Below are 24,608 nucleotides of genomic sequence, written 5' to 3'. Positions count from 1 at the left end.
ACCCAGTGATATCGAGAGAGGGCTCATTCGAACAGAAATTAAAAGTTCTAATGCCCTTTTTAAGTGATCCAATCAATTGGATCGGAGCTAGGCCTCCTCCCCGCCCCTTTTTTACCAAACCCGTTCAGTCAAAATTTTGAGATAGCCATTTTGTTCATCATAGTTGAAAGGCCCAATAGATATGCCTCTGGGTATAAAATGACCCCCCCCCCACAGCCCCAAAGGAAAGGTCTTTATGTTATAAATTTGCCTTTATTTGTGCGTAGTATTTGTTATTGGGATGTATGCATACATTTTCGGGTGGGGGGGGGGCAAATTTTATGCTGGGAGCTTTTCCACGGGGGAATTTTCAATGGGGAGGGAAGTTTCCAGGGATTGAATTTGTCAGGGGAAGTTATACCCTGCGAGTTTTTGCCTTAATTATTTTACACAACTATTTTTATATGTCTTGCTTTCCCTTTTCCATCTCAACTTTACGCGCGGAGTGGTTAAGAGCAATTGTCCGGGGTAAATTTATACCGGGATCGAATTGTCTAGAGGATATTTCCATGGGGAGGGGGTTTCTCCGTGGAGGTGGGGCCAGATTTCCTGGCAACATATAAAAACGATCAGAAATTAAATAAAAAAACAAGTTTTTTTCGACTGAAAGTAAGGAGCAACATTAAAACTTTTAAACGGGCAGAAATTATTGTGTATATAAAGGGGGGTGCCCCCTCCTCAACACCTTGCTCTTTACGCCAAAGTTTAAATTTTGTCCCAATTCTTTAAGGATGGCTCCTAACATAAGGGCCGTTTAATTAGAACAATAAGACGCATTTTTAAAAGTACTGCAAAACTTTAGCGTAAAGAGCGAGGTGTTGAGGAGGGGCAACCCCCTTTATATACGTAATAATTTCTGTTCGTTTTAAGTTTTAATGGTGCTCCTTGCTTTCAGTTGAAAAAATATTTCTTCTTTTATTTAATACTTTTTAAAGCACCTCAAAAGACATGTTGGGTCAAACAAAGTCATAAACGCTAAATAGCGCTGGTGATTTTTCTTTTCGACGCTGGCACCATTTTCCACTCTTAAAGCTTTCAATGCTCTTTTGGCTCGAATGATAAGAGTGTACCTCGTATCAGGCTACTCGTTCAGCTCTGGAGCCTGGATCAAAAAGCAGAAGAAATTATTATGACAATAACTGGTTACTTTATTGTATGTAGTAAAACAACAATCATGCAGTCAAGGCCGTATCCAGGCGGGGGGGGGGGTTAGAGGGTTCAACCCCCCCCCATTTGTTTGTCTAACTCGTAGAAACGTAACAAAAAGGAATATAAACAAATTCTTGATGCGTTTCGAAAGTTATTTTTGTATCCCCCCCCCCGAAAAAATCATTTTGTAAACCCCCACCCCTCCGAAAAAATCCTGGATACGGCCCTGCATACAATAAAAAAACATTAAATAAATTTTTAATTTGATGTCCCCTCGCAAAATACAGACTAGTTGCGGGCTAGCCTCTTGATACCTCGAATAAATAGGTGACTCAAAATACTAGACGATGTAAAACCAAATTAACACAAAAAGCTAGATAGGCATGCGAAAAACAAGTTGATAGTTGATCAGCTTCATGCTTGGATGAAAATTAGTTTGTCAAGTTAAGTTAGAATTCGTGCCATGAAGGAATATTGTATAAACTGAGTAAATTTAAGAAGCAAGCATTACAGATACGTCGAAGTACTGCAAATTTAAGTGAATTTTCGTCTGCTTCACACCGTTTGGCGATCCGTCATCACGAGACGATCGGTATGTTTACTTTTCCTATTCAACAAGAATCAAAATTATAAAATTGAAAAGCAACTACCCATTGATAAATGGTTATTTTCGAAGTTAGTACGACTAATTCGACCTAGGGATGTGCTTTGTATATTTTTCATGCTCGAACTTATACGTGAAGATTTGTGGTTTACTGTAAGATTTGTGTTTTACTTGAAGCCTTGTATATTTACTGTTCGTAAATATACACAGCAGATATTTCATACTCGCGTATATAAGCCACTGTTCATTGATAAATGCTTATTTTAGAAGTTGGTATAACTAATTCGGCGTAGAAAAGTGATTTATACATTTTTGATATTCGAACATATACCTGAAGATTTCTGCTTTACTGTAAGATCTGTGCTTTAAATAAAAGATTTAGCTGCTGAATTTTACTGGATAACTGAGCCACTGAACTATTTCTCCGAATATTTTGTTGTTTTTGTCTTCAATTTTCTTTAAACTGAGAATTTTCAAGCAAGAAATATACCCTTTTAAGAAAACCCTTTACCCTTTTATGATGAAATCCTGAAGCTTCGAAGTGTCTCTGAAATGTCATCTATCTAACTTTAAAAGCCAGGTTTTTCCAAGCAAATGCGTATACTTTAGGTTTTTGCGTAGCATATTTGGGCTTTTATTCACCGGCCTTGCAGGGGGTCTGGTCAGTCAAGTGCCCATTTAGGGAGGAGGGGGCTTCGAGCCCATGCCCCTCTTGTCTCAATTTATCTGATACCAATTCTGATAACTGATACAATTTATCTGATAAATATTCTCTGATACAAATTCATTCGTATGTGCCTGGGGCCAAGGGTGAATGAACTTCTCAGCATTGGGGCATTCTTATTTGACTAATCGTGCAGGTTAGTCATTTATGCTGACCATGCATAATGTACTTAACTTAATGTACCATGATTAATGTACTTAACATCTTAAAGCAGTGGCACCAATTCACAAAAATGTATGTGGGGTGGCAACATTTATCTTTTTAAATCTAGGGGGCATTTTTTCGACCTTTCTAATGAAGATACCTTAACAAAGGGTATTTCTCAATGAAAGTACCAGAAACAGGCTATTTCGGAATCTACGGAGGCAAAAAAAATAGAGAAAGGGCGAGGCGAATGCCCCGTTCCTATTGAAACCACTGCTAACAAATCCCCCCTTCCTCCTCTAATGAATTTGTGCAACCTGAAACGCATTCTAGCATGAATACTACTTGTTTTTTAGCCAACAGAATAGTCAAAGCATTTTTAGCTGGATTAAAAGTTGATGGGGTGCCAGGCAAAAACTTTAACTGTCTTTTTGTTAGTTGCATACGAAAAATGGTATATAACAGACATAGCCAAGAGCGTCATGCAGTCAGATGCCTCTCTGACTATGAATGCATACCAGATCTCGATAATAACAATCGAACAGCCCCTCTCCAACCTTCAACGCCAACTGGCTCGAAATGGGCATCGCTCGAAAAAATCTAAAATTACACAACAAAATGAAGATCAATTTTTTTGAAGGTCTGAAAATTAAAAGGCCTCTGCATGTTTTTCTTCTGTTATTTTATCTTCTATTTCTTCTATAAATTTATTCTGATATAGTTTTCTTTTATAACTGTATTTTCTTTTTTTTTCATTTCTTTATTTCCTTGTTAGTGTTTATACAATGCAGCTGCTTGTAGCTAAAAGGGCCTTGCTGACCAGATCAAACAGTTCATGGTAACGAACTGTAAGTAAGGAGCGACCTGGCTCAATAGTAACCGAAACTCAAAAAAATGGAATTTTGATACCAATAGATGCATAAAAAAAAATCAGATTTTAATGCTGATTTCTAATATATAGGTTTCATCAACTTTAGTCCTACCCATCAAAAGTTACAAGCCTGACAAAATTTGCCTGATTTTCAAAAAAAGGGCGAAACATCCCTTAAAAGTTATAGAACCTTAATGAAAATCACACCGTCAGATTCAGCGTATCAGAGGACCCTACTGTAGAGGTTTCATGCTCCTATCTGCAAAAATATGGGCTTTGTATTTTTTTTTTGCCAGAAAATAGATCACGGATGCGTGCTTATTTGTTTTTTTGTGTATCCAGGGGTGATCGTATCGACCCAGTGGCCCTAGAATATCGTGGGAGGGCTCATTCAAACGGAAATTAAGAGCTCTAACGATCCTTACAACTGACAAAAAATTGGAGGGCAAATAGGCCCCCTCCCACGCTCATTCTTTCCCCAAATTCACCCGATCAAAACTTTGAGATAGCCATTTTGTTCAGCATGGTCAAAAATATAATAACTATGTCTTTTAGGATAACGTAATCCCCCAAAATCCCCGGGGGAGGGCTGAAAGTTATGAACTTTACCCAATGTTTACAACGACTTACATTTATTGATGACGACTTTGCATGGATTTGGACATTTCGATTTGGTTGATGGTTTGGTTATACTGTTTGGTCCTAGGTAATTGGATAGATGAGTAAGGTTAAAACCTCGTTCAAGTGCACATTTATCTAAATTACTGGACTAGGAGGACAGTCCTTTTCTTCTTCTTCTCTAACTCTCTCCTTTTTTTTTCTTTTTTTTTTCTTGCCAAGTAATTACCTCTAAAACATTACAGTATTGGTTATTGGGAAGTGTACAGACGTTTTCAGGGGGGGATTTTTTTGGTTGTGGGGGAGGTGGTGGGGTTGGGGTTGGTTTTATGTGGGAGGATATTTGCCTGGAGGCATTTTTCATGGGGGAAGGGACATTGCTGTGAAGGGGGTACTGGATTTCCCAGCACTAATTAAAAAACGATCAGAAATTAAGTAAAAAAAAAGTTTTTAACTGAAAGTAAGGAGCAACATCAAAACTTAAAACAAACAGAAATTATTACGTATATGATTAAGTTCGCCCCGTAGTCAATACCTTGCTCTTTAAGCCAAAGATTTTTAGTACTTTCATTAGAGCTATTTATTCTAATTAGCGGCCTTTGTGATTAAGGTTTCATTTTTAAAGAAAGGAACAAAATTCGAACTTTAGCGTAAAGAGTGAGGTATTGACTAGGGGGCGAACCTCCTAATATACGTATTAAAAATATATGAATATAGAAGTTCGTTATGTAAGTTACTTCGTAAGGTATGTATTTTTATTACTAGTAAAAAAATTCGCAAATAAAATTAAACAGCTCTTGAGAAAGCTATTTAACCAATCAAAAGTAAAATTAATATTCAAATTTTGTTTTAATTATTCATGTACGATGAGCCAAAATCAAAATCTGCATTAATTCAAAAACATTCAAAATTAAATAAAATAAAAACAAGTTTTTTTTTAACTGAAAGTAAGGAGCGAAAATAAAACTTAAAATTAACAGAAATTATTCCGTATGTGAAAGGGGCTGTGTCCTCCTCAATATCTCGCTCTTTACGCTAAAGCTTGACTCTTTCTCACAACTCTATTTTTTAAATAATAAAAAACTTTAGCGCAAAGAGCGTAAAGAGCTTAAACTTTTAAGCTTTTTAAACTCTTAAACTTTTTACGTAAAGAGCGTAAACAGAAAACACTATGAGGGCTGTAGTCCTGCTTATGTTGAGTTTCCTTGGAAATTTTGTTTAGCGTTTAGCGTTTGTTGTAGCATTTGTGCGTTATATATATATATAAAAAAAAAAAAAAAAAAAAAAAAAAAAAAAAAAATATATATATATATATATATATATATATATATATATATATATATATATATATATATATATATATATATATATATATATATATATATATATATATATATATATATATATATATATATATATATATATATATATATATATATATATATATATATATATATATATATATATACTGTGAATGTCCCGAAATTGGTGAATGTCGAAATTTACCGATGAATCTCCAAAATACCTTTTTTCTCCTTGGATTTAGTAAGCGTTGCCAGTCAACTTTTTCAATATAATGCAAGGTTTGATGATTACAGGTTAGATTAGGTTTGGTTAGGTGAGGTTATTTGGGTTAGGTTAGCTTAGGTTAGGTTTTTAACCTATTTCTGATACTTAGAACCAAATTTAACCTAATCTAACCTAACTCAACCTAAACTAACATCTATATATATATATATATATATATATATATATATATATATATATATATATATATATATATATATATATATATATAAAAAAAAAAAAATATATATATATATATATATATATATATATATATATATATATATATATATATATATATATATATATATATATATATATATATATATATATATATATATATATATATATATATATGTTGAAGTATGTATATTTCTTGAATATTGTAGGTCCTTGATATTGGCTTCAATCTGCTAACACAGATACCAGATGATGCATTCAAGAATCTAGGTCTCATAACCTTACTAGCTGTAGATGGGAACCCCCTTTCGACGTTACCCTATTCAGCTTTTTCGAGTGTGAAACAGTCTTTGCGAGGACTAAGCCTTGGTGGAAGATTTTTAGCATGTGACTGCCGAGTGAAATGGATAGCAGAGTGGATACGTGATATTGATCTGCAAGTGACAAGCAGAGAAAGAAACCCACAGTTCTGCGGGAGTCCTGCGGAACTCCGATCAAGAAGCTTTTATCAAATAAGTCCGGATGGTGAGATTGCTTTTTATTATACGCTGTACCTCCCGAAGAGCCGAAGAGAGGAATCGCGTCGTGAAATACCATTTCAACATACGAAACATAATACCATTTGTCTGTGGATAACATTTGTTTCTAAAAAATACAAGTAATCAAGCAGTTCATAAATAGCAGTGCCAATTCACGAGAACGTAGGAGGGGGCAAAGTGTATTTTTCAAAATCTAGGGGGAGCGAAAAGGTATTTTTCAATAATAATAAAAATGAAGGGTGTTTTCCAAAATCTAAGGGGAACCCTAGGAAGGCATCCCCCCTATTGGCACCCCTGTTCATTAACAATAAATAAACATTAGTAGTCGTAGCCTATGCTTAAAGTAAATTATACATAATTTTGAAATTAAAGTACCCACAGGAAACCTTTTTATATTCATTCAGTTAAGTTTGGCTTTCTGGACATTATAGTGTGCGGTAGAATTTTTTTTTTTTTTTTTCTACAGAAAATATCCAAGGATATGGAGGAAAAAAATTAATGGATAAATCTCCCACAAGTAATATCCCACAATTGCCGCAGGCAATGCCAAAGGCACTAATAGTCATGTCAACTCATGTAACAATGAGAAAATCTGGGACATCTTTTGAGGGTGGGAAAGTGTATCGTCCCTATTAGACCCAAAATGAGCATGATAGGCGTAATATAAGGACAATTGTCTTCTTAAGGGATCACATTCAACGATCGCGGCCAACCTGGAAGACTCACCCTCCCTTCTTGGCAGAAAAACTGAAGTGATATTTCTGAAACATGGTCTTGAATTAGGGTGCAATACTGCTACTACTACAAACAACTCACTGCTGCACCAAGCCACCTGACACCAACAGAGCTCCATACGCTCCTCCTCAATCCCAAACCAATTATAGCCTCCATCCTTACGTCTTTCCAAGAGGTTCGAATTTCCTCTAAATCCTTTTTATGACTTCTAGCCACCCCATTCGGGGAACGACCTACTTTTCGTTTGGCCGAAAATGGATAGCCAAAAAGCACGATCTTTGGCAGTCTGTCATCCTTCATCCGCAAGACGTGTCCTAGCCATCCCAATCTTTTTCTCATTATAAGCCTAAAAAGTAGTGTAGAACAACTTTTTTAGTTCAGCTTACTGCTGGGAAAACGGTGAGTCAGTCGGGTTCCCAAAACAATCCGTAGGCAATTTCTCTGGAAAACTTCTAGCAAATCCTCATCTGTCTTCCAAAGCGCCTACGTTTCAGGACCATGCTTAAGCACTGTCATCACCGTAGCCTCGAAAATTTTATTCTTGGGTCGTAGACTTATCTTCGTATTCTCAACCTTTTTTTAATTTTGAAAAAACACCCTGGGCCCTGGGTATTCTACTTTTAACATCTTTTGTCCATCCACCATTGTTACTAATAATAAGTACTACTCAGGTGAGTGAAGCTATTAACTTGATAAATTCTGTCATTGCCAAACCTCGCCTCTTCACCTTCCTTTATTCTTAGTGTCAGCGACTTAGTCTTCTTAACATTGATTATCATATCTATTCTTTCATCGTGAACCTCAAAACCTCCAAAAATCATTCATTTTGCCAAGATTTTCATTAGGACACTCAAATTATCAGCATAAACTAAGTATAGAAGAGATTTACTTTCCCTTTTGATTCCATGCTCTCTCATAGCCTTTGCCGTGTTCCTTGAGACAAAGCCCATCAAAATGATTCATATAAATGGGGATAGAACTCAACCCTGCTTAACTCTTAATTCAAGACGAAACCAGCTACTAACCTCATTTCCTGCTTGAACCGCAGCAATATAGTTCTCGTACAGAGTACTAATCACTTTAATGTATTTGCCTGCTACACAATACAAGGACATGACCTTCACTAAAGCTTTTCTATCGACTGACTCAAATGATTATTCATAATCTGTATAACTGAGGACCAACTGGGTCTGATGACTCGGGCAATTTTCAGTTATTAATCCAAGAGTGAAAATTTGGTCGGCGTATCCTCCCATTTCCTAAAATCACACTATTCTTCTCTGAAAACTTTATCCATAGCATCTCTAAGTCTAAAAAGTATCTTCATACCAACATTTCCCTGAAAAATGTGTGTCTGAGGAGAATAGGTTTGGTGTAAAAGGTTGCAGCTGTTCCAGTGTTGTGAGATGGTTTGGGGTCTCCGCTCTGTCATATGCTCCTTTCTCCGTCCCTATTCCCCCCCCCCAAAAAAAAAATCATACTGGTGTGGCCTAATAGTGGCGTCAAGGTGGACCTTTCACAAGTTCTTATCATCAGAAACATGATACTCTTATCTAATACATATCTGTGGCAGCGCAGGGGATTGTTCTAGGCTTAGCAATATGGGTCCCCAGGATTTGGTCCCCCCCCCCGTGTAGACTGACCGTATCCAATTATTGTTCTAACACAGGCAACTGAATACTTCGTATTGTTTATTTTGTTAAAATTAAACGATAAATCCTTTCAAATATAATTTTTAAGGGATTATAGTTTTATTTAAAAAATAAATACTATCATAGGCAGCGCAATAGCGCTGCTTAAGTAAAGAACGATGTTGGCACAATGTACTATTTATTTTTTGTTTTTTTTCTTAGACCAGAGCAATTCGTATCGAAGGAGTTGTCACACATCCAATCAAAATTTTTAGATTGCCATTTTGTTCAACGTAGTTGAAAGTTTTGGAAATTAGGTCTTTAAGGATGACAATCCCCCCCCACAACCCTCAGGGCACGGGTTGTAAGTTATGCCCTGGGGGCATAGGTCCTGTAAGGTTTTTATAGAAAGCGATGTTGTAAAAACTTCAAAAAGAACTCATTCGATTGGAAATTCAAAGGGCTAGTAACCTTTTTAATAGTCGAAAGTGATTGGAGGGCAACTAACCCCTTTCTCACGCCCACTTCTTCCCAAAGCACCTCCAATAAAAATTTTGAAATAGCCATTTTGTTCAACCTAGTTGAAAGTTTTGGAAATTAGATCTTTGAGGATGATAGCCCCCACAGAACCCTCTGTGTACAAGTAGTAAAGTTAAACCCAGGGGGTATATATAGTTTTTATAGAAGTGTGATTATGAAAAATTCAAAAAGGGCTCCTTTGATTTAAAAGCCAAGGGGTTATTACCTTGTATTATTGTCAAAAGTGATTGGAGAGCTACTAGATCCCCTCTCACATCCATCCTTTCCCCAAGCCCGTTCAATCAAAGTTTAAAGATAGCCATTTTGTTCAACGTAGTTGAAAATTCTGGAGGGTATATATTTGAGGATGACAAACCCTCCAGAGTCCCCATGGCAAAGGTTGTAAGTTGTGCCCTGGGGGCATATAAGGTTTTTATAGTTAGTTTTGTCGTAGAAACTTCCAAAGGAACTCATTGAAACGCATCCAATCAACATTTAGAGATAGCTATTTTGTTCAACGTAGTGGAAAGGTCCGGAAATTGTGTCTTTGAGGGTCGGGTCGGCAAGGGTCGTAAGTTTTTCCCTGGGGGCATATAAGGTTTTTTTTATAGAAAGCGTTGTCGTAGAAACTTCAAAAAGGGCTCATTCAGTTGGAAATTGAAAGGGCTAGTGCCCAATTTATAGTTGAAAGTGATTGGAGTCCAACTAACCCCTCTAGCACGCCCAACATTTCCCCAAACACATCCAATAAAAACTTTGAGATAGCCATTTCGTTCAACGTAGTTGAAAGGTCTGGAAATTAGGTCTTTGAGGATGACAACCCCCTCACAACCCTCAGGGCAAGGGTTGTAAGTTATGCCCTGGGGGCATATAAGGTTTTTATAGAAAGTGTTGTCACAGAAACTCCAAAAAGGGCTCATTCGATTGGAAATTGAAAGGGCTAGTGCCCTTTTTAATTGGCGGAAGTGATTGAAGGGCAAACCCCCCCCCCTCTCACGCCGACCCTTTCCCCAAACACAGCCAATCAAGATTTTGATACGGCACTTTTGCTCAACGTAGTTCAAAGTTCTGGAAATTAGGTCTTTGAGGATGAAAAGCCCCACACAGCCCTCAGGGCAAGGGTTATAATTTATGCCCTGGGGCATATAAGGTGGTTATAGAAAACGTTGTCATAGAAACTCAAAAAGGGCTCATTCGATTGGAAATTGAAAGGGCTAGTACCCTTTGTCATAGTCGACAGTGATTGGAAGGCTTGACATTTTTATAGTAAAGATCGTTTTGAGTCAAACTCAAAACAAGCAGAAATGAACATGAGTAGGGCTCAAAACCCCCATGCCTTTCCAAGGCCAGAACATAATTTGTACTTTACTGAAAAAAAATACAAATGAATGTACATTGTCAGTTTAATATACATATATTGATATTTATTAATCAAAATTTTAATATTATTTGATTTATTAAAGTTATAAAAGTAAAAACATTTATATTTTTTTCAGTAAAGTGCAAATTATGTTCATCCCTTGGGAAGGCATGGGGGTTTTGAGCCCTTCTCATGTTAATTTCTGCTCGTTTTGAGTTTGACTCGATTATTTATTGTAATGTCTGAACTTTTATTGTAATCGATGCTGATTTGTGGTAGTAGTTTCACGCTTGGTAGATTATTTGATTTTATTTTTATTCATTTTTGGTTTAATGGAGTTCTTTATTTTTCTTTGAAAAACTTGTTTCGTGGAAAAAGTTTTTTAATTAATATTACCAAAATGGAAACACCAACTTCAATGATCAAGCGCAAGGGCCGGGCGCCCGTCTGGAGCACATTCTATTGGATACTCTAGAACAGTGGTTTTCAAACTGTGGTAAGCGTACCCCTTTGGGGTACACAAAATTTTTAGGTGGTACGTGGCCAGCCAACAAAAAAAACGGTGTGCGTGTAACTGAACCCCAAGCAACTAAACCCCTGTAACTTAACCCCCGTGTAACTAAACCCCTGTAACTGAACCCCCGTGTAACTGAACCACCGTGTAACTGAACCCCTGCATAACCAAACCACCGTGCAACTGAACCCCTGTATAACCGAACCCCCGTGTAACTGAACCCCCGTGCAACTGAACCCCAGTAGAGATGACCCTATTGATACAAACGGGAGTCCATATATGGGCATAGCCTCCCTAGGGAGAACACGTGGTTATTGGGGACAGTGTCAATGACCTCTTTCTCCAGGTGTGTTTTTGGCACGCTCGAGGCGAATATTATGATCTAGGAAAGAGTATTTGTTGTTGTTGTTTTTGGCCAAGTGCCCGCTAGGGAAGAATGTTATGATCCAGAAATAGTATTTGTCGTTGTTGTTGTTTTAGACTTCCCCTTTCTTGACAGATCAATCAACCAATGACATCATCTGTCAGACTTAAAAAATTTTCGCCTAGAAACATTTCTCCAGGAATAGATCCAAGTCATTAATGTCTTTGCCTCGGAAACAGTTCTACTGGTCGAACTCCAAAAGATATTAATAACCAAACGCCATGGAAACAGTTCTCCAAGAAACATCTTAGCGATGAATTGTTTTAGCGTGGGAATCAGGTTTCTTAGTAATTTGAAACTTCTCAGCGCAGAGATGCCAAAAACAAAAGAAACACGCTGAAATTACGTTTAGGGATTATTTGGGCGAAACCGTTTTAGACAGGTTATGGAATTATTTCGGCGAAACAGTTAGAGACATTTTAAAAGATGGTTTAAAAGATGATTTTAGAAGAGGATTTGAGGGTGAAACTCTGTGGTCGTTATAATACTTAAGTTCCATTTGAACAGTGTTGTGAGGTCCCCTACCACAACCCCAAAGGGTTCCGATCCCCCCACCCCAACCCCGAAGGAAGCCACCGGTCCTCAAAGGTTCTCCGGATTCCCAAAGGGCCCCCGGCGCCCCAAAGGCCCCTCCGGACCCTCAAAGGCCCTCCCCGGGCCCCGTCTTTCCTTGATGTGCGTTGTCTGAAACCTATGATTTGGGGATGTATGGGTTGCTATTTTTGCCTTTTCTGAGTTGGATTTCTTAGTCTTTCATAGGTATGTGTTGTCTGAAACCTATGATTTGGGATGGATGGTTTGCTATTTTTGACTCTTTTGAACTGGATTTCTTACCCTTTCATAGGTGTGTGTTGTCGGAAAATTATGATTTGGGATGTGTAGTTTGCTAGTTGGACTTTTCAGAGCTAGGATTCTTAGTCTCTCATAGGCGTTTGTTGTCTGAAACCTATAGTTTGGGATGAATAGTTTGCTATTTCAGGCTTTTATGAGCTAGGTTTCCTAGTATTTCGTAGGTGTGTGTTGTTTGAAACTTATGATTTGGGATATGTAAATTACTATTTCGAGCTTTTCTGAGCTAGATTTCTTAGTCTTTCGTTGGTTTGTGTTGTCTAAAACCTACGAGTTGGGATGGATGGATTGCTATTTCGGACTTTTCCGAGCTGGATTTCGTAGCCATTCATAGGTGTGTGTTGTCTGAAACTTATGATTTGGAACGGTTAATTTGCTAGTTCCAGCTTTTATTAGATAGATTTCTTAGCCTTTCATAGGTGTGTGTTGTCAGAAAATTATGATTTGGGATGTGTAGTATGCTATTTGGACTTTTCAGAGCTAGGATTTTTAGTCCCTCATAGGTGCGTTTTATCTGAAACCTATCGTTGGGATGTGTAGTATGCTATTTTGGACTTTTCTGAGCTGGATTTCTCAAACTGTCATAGGTGTGTGTTTTCAGAAAATTATGATTTGGGATGTATAGTTTTCTAGTTGGACTTTTCATAGCTAGGATTTTTAGTCTCTCATAGGCGTTTGTTGTCTGAAACCTATAGTTTGGGATGAATAGTTTGCTATTTCAGGCTTTTATGAGCTAGGTTTCCTAGTATTTCGTAGGTGTGTGTTGTCTGAAACTTATGATTTGGGATATGTAAATTACTATTTCGGGCTTTTCTCAGCTATATTTCTTAGTCTTTCGTTGGTGTGTGTTGTCTGAAACCTATGATTTAGGGTGTATGGGTTGCTATTTTTTGACTTTTCTGAGTTGGATTTCATAGTCTTTCATTGGTATGTGTTGTCTGAAACCTATGATTTGGGATGAGTGGTTTGCTATTTTTGACTTTTCTGTACTGGATTTCTTACCCTTTCATAGGTGAGTGTTGTCAGAAAATTATGATTTGGGATGTGTAGTTTGCAAGTTGGACTTTTCAGAGCTAGGATTCTTAGTCTCTCATAGGCGTTTGCTGTCTGAAACCTATAGTTTGGGATGAATATTTTGCTATTTCAGGCTTTTATGAGCTAGGTTTCCTAGTATTTCGTAGGCGAATGTTGTCTGAAACTTATGATTTGGGATATGTAAATTACTATTTCGGGCTTTTCTGAGCTAGATTTCTTAGTCTTTCGTTGGTGTGTGTTGTCTGAAACCTCTGGTTTGGGATGGGTGGATTGCTATTTTTGACTTTTCTGAGTTGGATTTCTTAGCCATTCATAGGTGTGTGTTGTCTGAAACTTATGATTTGGGATGGTTAATTTGCTATTTCCGGCTTTTATTAGCTAGGTTTCTTAGCCTTTCATAGGTGTGTCTTGTCAGAAAATTATGATTTGGGATGTGTAGTTTGCTTTTTGGACTTTTCAGAGCTAGGATTCTTAGTCCCTCATAGGTGCTTGTTGTCTGAAACCTATAGTTTGGGATGAGTAGTTTGCTATTTCAGGCTTTTCTGAGCTAAGGTTTCTTAGTATTTCATAGGTGTGTGTTGTCTGAAACTTATCATTGAGGTGTGTAATTTGCTATTTCCGACTTTTCATAACCAGATTTCTTAGTCTTTCGTAGGTGTGTGATGACTGAAACCTATGATTTGGGATGTGTGGGTTGCTATTTTTTGACTTTTCTGAGTTCTAGTTTAGTTTAGTTTTAGTTAAGAGTTTAGAGTTTTTAGCTTAGAGTCTTAGCTTAGAGTTTTTGTTAGAGTTCTAGTTTAGTTTAATTATAATTAAGAATTTAGGGTATTTAGCTGAGAATCTTATCACAGTTTGTTTGCATAGGGTATTGTTTAGTTTAGGTTTCATTAAGATTTGATTCTTTCTGATTCGATTCTGATCTTAGAGTTTTTTGTTAATGTTGTGGTTTAGTTTATTAATATTTGAGAGTTTTTAGTACTACCTAATAGACTTAAATTATAGATTTAGTTTAGTTTATCTTTAGTTAAGAGTTTAGAGTTTTTTATCTTATATTATTAGATTAGAGTTTTTGTTAGAGTTCTAGTTTAGTTTAGTTTTAATTAAGAGTTTAGAGTTTTTAGCTTAGAGTCTTAGCTTAGAGTTTTAGTTAGAGTTCTAGTTTAGTTTACTTTTAGTTAAGAGTTTAGAGTTTTTAGCTTAGAGTCTTAGCATAGAGTTTTTGTTGAAGCTCTAGTTTAGTTTAGTTTTAGTTAAGAGTTTAGAGTTTTTTAGCTTAGAGTTTTTGTTAGAGTTCTAGTTTAGTTTAGTTTTAGTTAAGAGTTTAGAGTTTTTAGCTTAGAGTCTTAGCTTAGAGTTTTATTCAGATTTTTAGGTTAGTTTAGTTTTAGTTAAGAGTTTAGAGTATTAGCTTAGAGTGTTTGTTAGAGTTCTAGTTTAGTTTAGTTTTAGTTAAGAGTTTGTTGTTTTACCTTATAGTCTTAGCTTAGAGTTTTAGTTAGAGTTCTAGTTTAGTTTTATTTTAGTTAAGAGTTTGACGTTTTATCTTTGAGTTTTTGTTAGGGTTCTAGTTTATTTTAGTTTTAGTTAATAGTTTAGAGTTTTAGCTTAGAGTCTTAGCTTATAGTTTTTGTTAGAGTTTTGGTTTAGTTTAGTAATTATTAAAAGTTTAGAGTTTTATCTTAGAGTATTATCTTAGAGTTTTTGTTATAGTTCTAGTTTATATTAGATAAAGATAACAATTCGGATTTCTAAATTATATACCTATATTAGATTTTCAGCTAGAGTTTTAGTTTATTGTAGTTTCAATTAAGAGTTTATAGTTTTTATAATAGAGTCTTAGCTTAGAGTTTTTGTTAGAGTTCTAGTTTAGTTTAGTTTTAGTTAAGAGTTTAGAGTTTTAGCTTAGAGTCTTAGCTTATTGTTTTTTTTTAGATTCTAGTTTAGTTTTGTTTTAGTTAAGAGTTTGGATTTTTAGCATAGAGTCTTGGCTTAGAGTTTTTTTTGAAGTTGGAGTTTTGTTTAGTAATAGTTAAGATTTTGTAGTTTTATCATATAGTGTTAGATTATAGTATTTGTTAGAGTTCTAGTTTAGTTTAGATATAGTTAAGAGTTCAGAGTTTTAGTTTAGAGTCTTAGCTTAGATTTTTAGTTTAGTTTTAGTTAAAAATTTCGTGTTTTTTAGCATAGAGTCTTAGCTTAGAGTTTTTGTTAGAGTTATTGTTTAGTTTATTTTTAATTAAGAGTTTAGAGTTTTTAGCTTATAGTCTTAGATTAGAGTTTTCGTTAGAGCTCTAGTTTAGTTTAGTTTTGGTTAAGAGTTTAGAGTTTTAACATAGTGCCTTAGCTTAGAGTTTTAGTTAGAGTTGAAGTTTAGTTTAGTTACAGTTAAGAATTTAGAGTTTTAGCTTAGAATCATGGCTTAGAGTTTAACTTAAAGTTGCAATTTAGTTAAATTTTAAATAAGGGTTTCGAGTTTTAGCTTAGAGTCTTACCTTAGAGTTTCGTTAGAGTTCTTGTGTAGTGTAGTTTTAGTTAACAGTTTAGAGTTTTACCTCAAAGTCTTAGTTAGGGTTTTAGTTAGAGTTCTAATTTAGTTTAGTTAAAAATTTAGAGTTTTAGCTTAGAGCCATAGCTTAGTATTTTGGTTAAAGTTATAGTTTAGTAAAGTTATAGTAAAGAGTGCAGAGTTTTACCTTAGAGTAATATCTTAGAGTTTTATTTGGAGTCCTGATTAAGGTTAGTTTTAGTTAAGAGTTTAGAGTTTTAGATTATAGTATTAGCTTAGAGTTTTTTTTAGAGTTCTAGTTTTTTTTAGTTACAGTTAAGATTCTCGAGTTTTTGGCTTAGAGTCTTAGCTAAGAGTTTCTGTTAGTGTTCTACTTTAGTTTACTTCTAGTTAAGAGTTTCGAGTTTTAGCTTAGAGTCTTAGCTTATAGTTTGTCTTCGAGTTTTATTTTAGTTTAGTAATAGTTAGAAGTTCAGTGTTTTACCTTAGACTTAGATTTTTAATTAGAGTTCTAGTTTATTGTAGTTTCAGTTAAGAGTTTAGAGTTTTAGTTATGTTTTATTTAAGAGTTTAGATTTTTAGCTAATAGTCTTGGATTATAGTTTTTAGTTAGCTTAGAGTTAGTTTTTAGCTTAGAGTTTTAGAGTCTTAGCTTAGAAACTTCAACCCTAACTAAAACTCTAATCTAAGACTTTAAGGTAAAACTCTTAACTAAAACTAAAAGCTATGACTTTAAGGTAAAACTCTAAACTCTTAACTAAAACTAAACCAAGCTAGAACTCTAACTAAAACTCTAAGCTAAGACTCCAAGCTAAAACTCTAAACCCTTAACTATAACCAAACTAAACTTCAACTCTAAGTAAAACTGTAAGCTAAGACTCTATAGTACAACTCTAAACTCTTAACTAAACTAAATTAGAACTACAACAAAAACTCTAAGCTAAGACTCTAAGATAAAACTCTAAACTCTTAACTAAACCCATACTAAACTAGAACTCTAATTAAAACTCTAAGCTAAGACTCTACGATAGAACCTATAAATTCTTAACTATGACTAAACTAAACTTCAACTTCAACATAAACTCTAATATATGAATATAATATAAAACTCTAAACTCTTAACTAAACTAAACTAAAACTCTAACCAAAACTTTAAACTACGACTCTAATCTAAAAACTCTAAATTCTTAACTATAACTAAAATAAACTAGAACTCTAACAAAAACTCTAGGCTAAGACTCTAAGCTAAATTTCTAAACTCTTAACTAAAAGTAAACTAAACTAAAACTCTAACAAAAACTCTAAGCTAAGACTCTAAGCTAAAACTAAAAACTAATAACTAAAACTAAACTAGACTAGAGCTTCAACAAAAACTCTAAGCTAAGACTCTAAGCTAAAAACTCTAAACTTTTAACTAAAACTTAACTAAACTAGAACTCTAACAAAAAACTCTAAGCTAAGACTCTAAGCTGAGGCTCCAAGATAAAAAACTCTAAACTCTTAACTAAAACTAAAATAAATTAAAACTCTAAGCTATGACTCTAAGGTAAAACACCAAACTCTTAACTAAAACTAAACTAAACTTGAACTCTAACAAAAACTCTAAGCTAAAACTCTAAGCTAAAAACTCTAAACTCTTAACTAAAACTAAACTAAACTAAAACTCTAAGCTAAGTCTCGAGGGTAAAACTCCAAACACTTAACTATATCTAAACTAAACTAGAACTCTAACAAAAACTCTAAGCTAGGACTCTAAACTAAAACTCTAAAATCTTAACTATTACTAAACTAAAGTTCAACTCTAACAAAAACTCTAAGCTAAGACTCTAAGCTAAAACTCTAAATTGTTAACTAAAACTAAACCAAACTAGAGCTTCAACAAAAACTCTAAGCTATGACTCTAAGATAAAAAATCTAGACTTTTAGCTAAAACTAAAATAAACTTGAACTCTAACAAAAACTCTACGCTAAGACTCTAAGCTAAATTTCTAAACTCTTCCCTAAAACTAAACTAAACTAGAACTCTAACTAAAACTCTAAGCTAAGATTTTTTGGTAAAACTCCAAACTCTTAACTAAAATTAAAATAAACTAGGACTCTAACTGAAACTCAAAGGTAAAACTTCAAACTCTTAACAAAAATTAAACTAAACTAGAACTCTAACAAAAACTCTAAGCTAAGACTCTAAGGTAAAACTCTAAACTCTTAATTAAAACTAAACTATACTATGACTCAAACAAAAGCTCTAAGCTAATACTCAGATAAAACTCAAATCTCTCATCTAAAACTTAACCAAACTGTAACTTTAAGTAAAACTCTATGCTATGGCTCTAGGCTAAAACTCTAAATTCTTAAATGTAACTAAACTAAACTTTAACTCTAACTAAAACTCTAGGCTAAGACTCTATGGTAAAACTCTAAACTCTTAACTAGAACTAAACTAGAACTCTAAATAAAACTAAGCTAAGACTCTAAGATAATAAACTTTAAACTCTTAAATAAAACTAAACTAAACTAGAACTCCAATTAAAACTCTAAGTGTAAGCTAAAACTCTAAACTAAAACTAAACTCAACTAGGGCTATAACAAAAACTCTAAACTAAGACTTTAATCTAAAAACACTAAACTCTTAACTAAAACTAAACTAATACTCTAACGAAAACTCTGAACGGAGACGCTAAGCTACAACTCTAAACTCTTATGTAAAGCTAAACTATACTAGAACTCTAAGCTAAGTCTCTAAGGTGAAACTCCAAACTCTTAACTTTAACTAAACTAAACTAGAACTCTAAAAAAAAATATAAGCTAAGACTCTAAGCTAAAACTCTAAACTCTTAACTAAAACTAAACTAAAACTCTAAACTCTTAACTAAAACTAAAATAAACTAGAACTCTAATTAAAACTCTAAAACACTAAACTTCTAACTATTACTAAACTAAACTAGAACTCTAAGACAAACTATAAGCTAAGACTCTAAGCTAAAACTCGGAACTCTTAACTAGAAGTAAACTAAACTAGAACACTAACAGAAACTCTTAGCTAAGACTCTAAGCTAAAAACTTGAGAATCGTAACTGTAACTAAACAAAACTAGAACTCTAACACGAACTATAAGCTAAGACTCTAAGATAAAACTCTAAACTCTTAACTAAAACTAACCTGAATCAGAACTCTAACTAAAACTCTAAGCTATGACTCTAAGGTAAAACTCTACACTCTTTACTATAACTTTACTAAACTATAACTTTAACCAAAACTCTAAGCTATGACTCTAAGCTAACACTCTAAATTCTTAACTATAACTAAGCTAAAATATGACTCTAACTAAAACCCTAACAAAGAATTTGAGGTAAAACTCTAAACTGTTAACTAAAACTAAACTAAACAAGAACTCTAAGGTAAGACTCTAAGCTAAAACTCGAAACTCTTATTTAAAAGTTAACTAAACTGCAACTTTAAGTAAAACTCTAAGCTATGATTCTAAGCTAAAACTCTAAATTCTTAACTGTAACTAAACTAAACTTGAACTCTAACTAAAACTCTAAGCTAAGGCACTATGTTAAAACTCTAAACTCTTAACCAAAACTAAACTAAACTAGAGCTCTAACTAAAACTCTAAGCTAAGACTCTAAGCTAAAAACTCTAAACTCTTAATTAAAACTAAACTAAACTAGAACTCTAACAAAAACTCTAAGCTAAGACTCTAATCTAAAAAACTCTAAACTCTCAACTAAAACTAAACTAAAACTCTAAGCTAAGTCTATAAAGTAAAACTCAAAACTCTTAACTATATCTAAACTAAACTAGAACTCTAACAAATACTCTAATCTAAGACTCTTTGCTAAAACTCCAAACTCTTAACTATTAATAAACTAAACTTCAACTTTAACAAAAACTCTAAGCCAAGACTCTAAGCTAAAAATCTAAACTCTTAACTAAAACCAAACTAAACTAGAACCTCAACAAAAACAATAAGCTAAGACTCTAAGCTAAAACTCTAAACTCTTAACTAAAACTAAACTAAACTAGAACTCTAACTAAAACTCTAAGCTAAAACTCTATGCTAAAAACTCTAAACTCTTAATTAAAACTAAACTAAACTAAAACTCTAGCTAAAACTCTAAGCTAAGTCTCTAAGGTAAAACTCCAAACTCTTAACTTTATCTAAACTAAACTAGAACTCTAACAAAAACTCTAATCTAAGACTCTAAGCTAAAACTCTAAACTTTTAATTATTACTAAACTAAACTTCAACTCTAACAAAAACTATAAGCTACGACTCTAAGCTAAAACTCTAAACTATTAATTAAAACTAAAATAAACTAGAACCCTAACAAAAACTCAAAGATAAAACGTCAATCTCTTAACTAAAATTAAACTAAACTAGAACTCTAACTAAAACTCTAAGCTAAAACTCTAAGTTAAAACACCAAACTCTTAAATAAAAATAAACTATAATAGAACTCTAAAAAAAACACTAAACTAAGACTCTAAGCTATTCACTAAAACTAAACTAAACTAAAACTTTGAGCAAAACTCTAAGCTAAGACTCTAACCTAAAAACTCTAAATTCTCAACTGAAACTAAGCTAAACTGGAACTAACAAAAACTCTAAGCTAAAAAACTCTAAACTTTTAACTAAAACTAAACTAAACTAGAGCTTCAACAAAAACTATAATCTAAGACTATAATCTAAAAGCTATTTAATATTAACTAAAACTACAACAAAATAGAAATATAACTAAAATCATATTCTAAGACTCTCAGAAACAAGCTATAAACTCTTAATAAAAGCTAAAATAAATTAGAATTCTAGCAAAAACTCTAAGCTAATACTCCAAGCTAAAAAACTTAACACTCTTAGCTAAAGCTAAACTAAACTAAAAACTCTAAGTTAATTCTCTTAGTTAAAACTCCAAATTATCAACTATTACTAAACTAAACTTCAACTTTAACAAAAACTCTAAGCTATGACTCTAAGCTAAAACTCTAAACTCTTAATTAAAACTAAACTAAACTAGACCTTCAACAAAAACTCTAATCTAAGACTCTAAGCTAAAAACTCTAAACTCTTAACTAAAACTAAGTTAAACTAGAACTCTAACAAAAACTCTAAGCTAAAACTCTAAGCTAAAAACTCTAAACTCTTAACTAAAACTAAACTAAACTAGAACTGAGAAAAGTCAAAAAATAGCAACCCACACATCCCAAATCATAGGTTTCAGTCATCACACACCTACGAAAGACTAAGAAATCTGGTTATGAAAAGTCGGAAATAGCAAATTACACACCTCAAATCATAAGTTTCAGACAACACACACCTATGAAATACTAAGAAACCTTAGCTCAGAAAAGCCTGAAATATCAAAATACTCATCCAAAACTATAGGCTTCAGACAACAAGCACCTATGAGTGACTAAGAATCCTAGCTCTTAAAAGTCCAAAAAGCAAACTACACCTCCCAAGTCGTAATTTTCTGACAAGACACACCTATGAAAGTCTAAGAAACATAGCTAATAAAAGCTGGAAATAGTAAATTAACCGTCGCAAATCATAAGTTTCAGACAACACACACCTATGAATGGCTAAGAAATCCAACTCAGAAAAGTCAAAAATAGTAATCCACCTATCCTAAATCAGAGGTTTCAGACAACACACACCAACGAAAGACTAAGAAATCTAGCTCAGAAAAGCCCGAAATAGTAGTTTACATATCCCAAATCATAAGTTTCAGACAACATTCGCCTACGAAATACTAGGAAACCTAGCTCATAAAAGCCTGAAATAGCAAACTATTCATCCCAAACTATAGGTTTCAGACAGCAAACGCCTATGAGAGACTAAGAATCCTAGCTCTGAAAAGTCCAACTTGCAAACTACACATCCCAAATCATAATTTTCTGACAACACTCACCTATGAAAGGGTAAGAAATCCAGTACAGAAAATTCAAAAATAGCAAACCACTCATCCCAAATCATAGGTTTCAGACAACACATACCAATGAAAGACTATGAAATCCAACTCAGAAAAGTCAAAAAATAGCAACCCATCCATCCCAACTCATAGGTTTGAGACAACACACACCAACGAAAGACTAAGAAATCTAGCTCAGAAAAGCTCGAAAAAGTAATTTACATATCCCAAATCATAAGTTTCAAACAACACACACCTACGAAATACTAGGAAACCTAGCTCATAAAAGCCTGAAATAGCAAACTATTCATCATCCCAACTATAGGTTTCAGACAGCAAACGCCTATGAGACACTAAGAATCCTAGCTCTGAAAAGTCCAACTAGCAAACTACACATCCCTAATCATAATTTTCCGACAACACATACCTATGAAAGGGTAAGACAACCCGCTCAGAAAAGACGAAAATAGAATAATCATCATCTCAAACTATAGGTTTCAGACAACAAACACCTATGAGGGATTAAAAATCCTAGCTCTGAAAAGTCCAAATAGCAAACTACACATCCCAAATCATAATTTTCTGACAACACACACCTATGAAAGGCTAAGAAACCTAGCTAATAAAAGCTGGAAATAGCAAATTAACCATTCCAAATCATAAGTTTCAGACAACACACACCTATGAATGGCTAAGAAATCCAACTCAGAAAAGTCATAAATAGCAATCCACCCATCCCAAATCATAGGTTTCAGAAAACACACACCAACGAAAGACTAAGAAATCTAGCTCAGAAAATCCCGAAATAGTAACTTACATATCCCAAATCATAAGTTTCAGACAACACACACCTACGAAATACTAGGAAACCTAGCTCATAAAAGCCTGAAATAGCAAACTATTCATCCCAAACTATAGGTTTCAGACAACAAACGCCTAGGAGAGACTAAGAATCCTAGCTCTGAAAATTCAAACTAGGAAACTACACATCTCAAATCATAATTTTCTGAAAACACATAACTATGAAAGTGTAAGAAATCCAGTTCAGAAAAGTCAAAAATAGCAAACCATCCATCCCAAATCATAGGTTTCAGACAACACATACCTATGAAAGACTAAGAAATCCAACTCAGAAAAGGCAAAAATAGCAACCCATACATCCCCAAATCATAGGTTTCAGACAACGCACATCAAGGAAAGACGGGGCCCGGGGAGGGCCTTTGAGAGTCCGAAGGGGCCTTTGGGGCGCCGGGGGCCCTTTGGGAATCGGGAGAACCTTTGAGGCCGGGGGGATTCCTGGGGGGTTGGGTTGGGGGGATCGGAACCCTTTGGGGTTGTGGTAGGGGACCTCACAACACTGTTCAAATGGAACTTGCGTATTATAACGACCACAGAGTTTCACCCTCAAATCCTCTTCTAAAATCATCTTTTAAACCATCTTTTAAAATGTCTCTAACTGTTTCGCCGAAATAATTCCATAACCTGTCTAAAACGGTTTCGCCCAAATACTCCCTAAACGTAATTTCAGCGTGTTCCTTTTGTTTTTGGCATCTCTGCGCTGAGACATTTCAAATTACTAAGAAACCTGATTCCCACACTAAAACAATTCATCGCTAAGATGTTTCTTTGAGAATTGTTTCCATGGCGTTTGGTTATTAATATCTTTTGGAGTTCGACCAGTAGAACTGTTTCCGAGGCAAAGACATTAATGACTTGGATCTATTCCTGGAGAAATGTTTCTAGGCGAAAATTTTTTAAGTCTGACAGATGATGTCATTGGTTGATTGATCTGTCAAGAAAGGGGAAGTCCAAAACAACAACAACAACAAATACTAGTTCTGGATCATAACATTCTTCCCTTGCGGGCACTTGGCCAAAAACAACAACAATAAATACTCTTTCCTAGATCATAACATTCGCCTCGAGCGTGCCAAAAACACACCTGGAGAAAGAGGTCATTGACACTGTCCCCATTAAACACGGGTTCTCCCTAGGGAGGCTATGCCCATATATGGACTCCCGTTTGTATCAATAGGGTCATCTCTACTAACCCCCGTGCAACTGAACCCCCGTGCAACTCAACCCCATTTAACTAAACTCCCGTGTAACTGAACCCCCATGTAACTGAACCCCCGTGCAACTGAACCCCCGTATGACCGAACCCCCGTATGACCGAACCCCCGTATAACCGAACCCCCGTGCAACTGAACCCCCGTGTAACTGAACCCTCGTGCAACTCAACCACCGTATTTTCATTGGATAAAACACAATAGGGCTATGAACCATAGTTATTTAACTATGATATAGTTATTTAACCTTTAAACTGTTTTAAATAAAATGGCCGTCCCAAAATTTAGATCGGGTGAATTTGGTGGGAAAATAGGGTTGGGTGGAAGCCCTTCGATCACCTTTAACTCTGAAAAAGTGCAATGGAAATTTTGATTTTCAATCGAATGAGCCCCCCCCCCCCCAAAGTTCATAAAAATTTTGTTCTACAAAAACCTTATGTGTTAGCAATGAGCAACTAGCTTAATTTGCAGCCCTTGCCCCAGAAGCTGCTGGTGGGGTTTTTAACCCCAAAGTCATGGTTATTTGATCTTCAGACTATTTTGAACAAAATGTTTATTTTTATTTTGATCGGATGTATCTGGGGGGGGATCTTTCATTACCTTTGATTCTTCGA

At 34.7% G+C, this 24,608-nt stretch overlaps 2 protein-coding genes across 3 annotated transcripts in view; one reads left to right on the top strand and one right to left on the bottom strand.

Moving 5' to 3' along the window:
- The window catches only part of Rab3GAP1 (RAB3 GTPase activating protein subunit 1), a 350,147-nt gene that overhangs the window by 257,442 nt on the left and 68,097 nt on the right, over positions 1 to 24,608 (bottom strand). The window lies entirely within an intron of this gene.
- haf (leucine-rich repeat and fibronectin type-III domain-containing protein hattifattener) overlaps positions 1 to 24,608 on the top strand; it is an 81,629-nt gene that overhangs the window by 24,774 nt on the left and 32,247 nt on the right. The window contains exon 3 of the mRNA XM_089098386.1: positions 6,105 to 6,420. Within this exon, the coding sequence (XP_088954512.1) occupies positions 6,105 to 6,420 (316 nt within the window). The remainder of the gene's footprint in view (positions 1 to 6,104; positions 6,421 to 24,608) is intronic.

This window comes from Artemia sp. Qi Xiang Cuo, chromosome 12, assembly GCF_049724085.1.
Source record: "Artemia sp. Qi Xiang Cuo chromosome 12, ASM4972408v1, whole genome shotgun sequence".
NCBI lineage: Eukaryota > Metazoa > Arthropoda > Branchiopoda > Anostraca > Artemiidae > Artemia > Artemia sp. Qi Xiang Cuo.
Note: the sequence above shows the minus strand (reverse complement) of the source record. Positions and strands in the feature narration are given on the sequence as shown.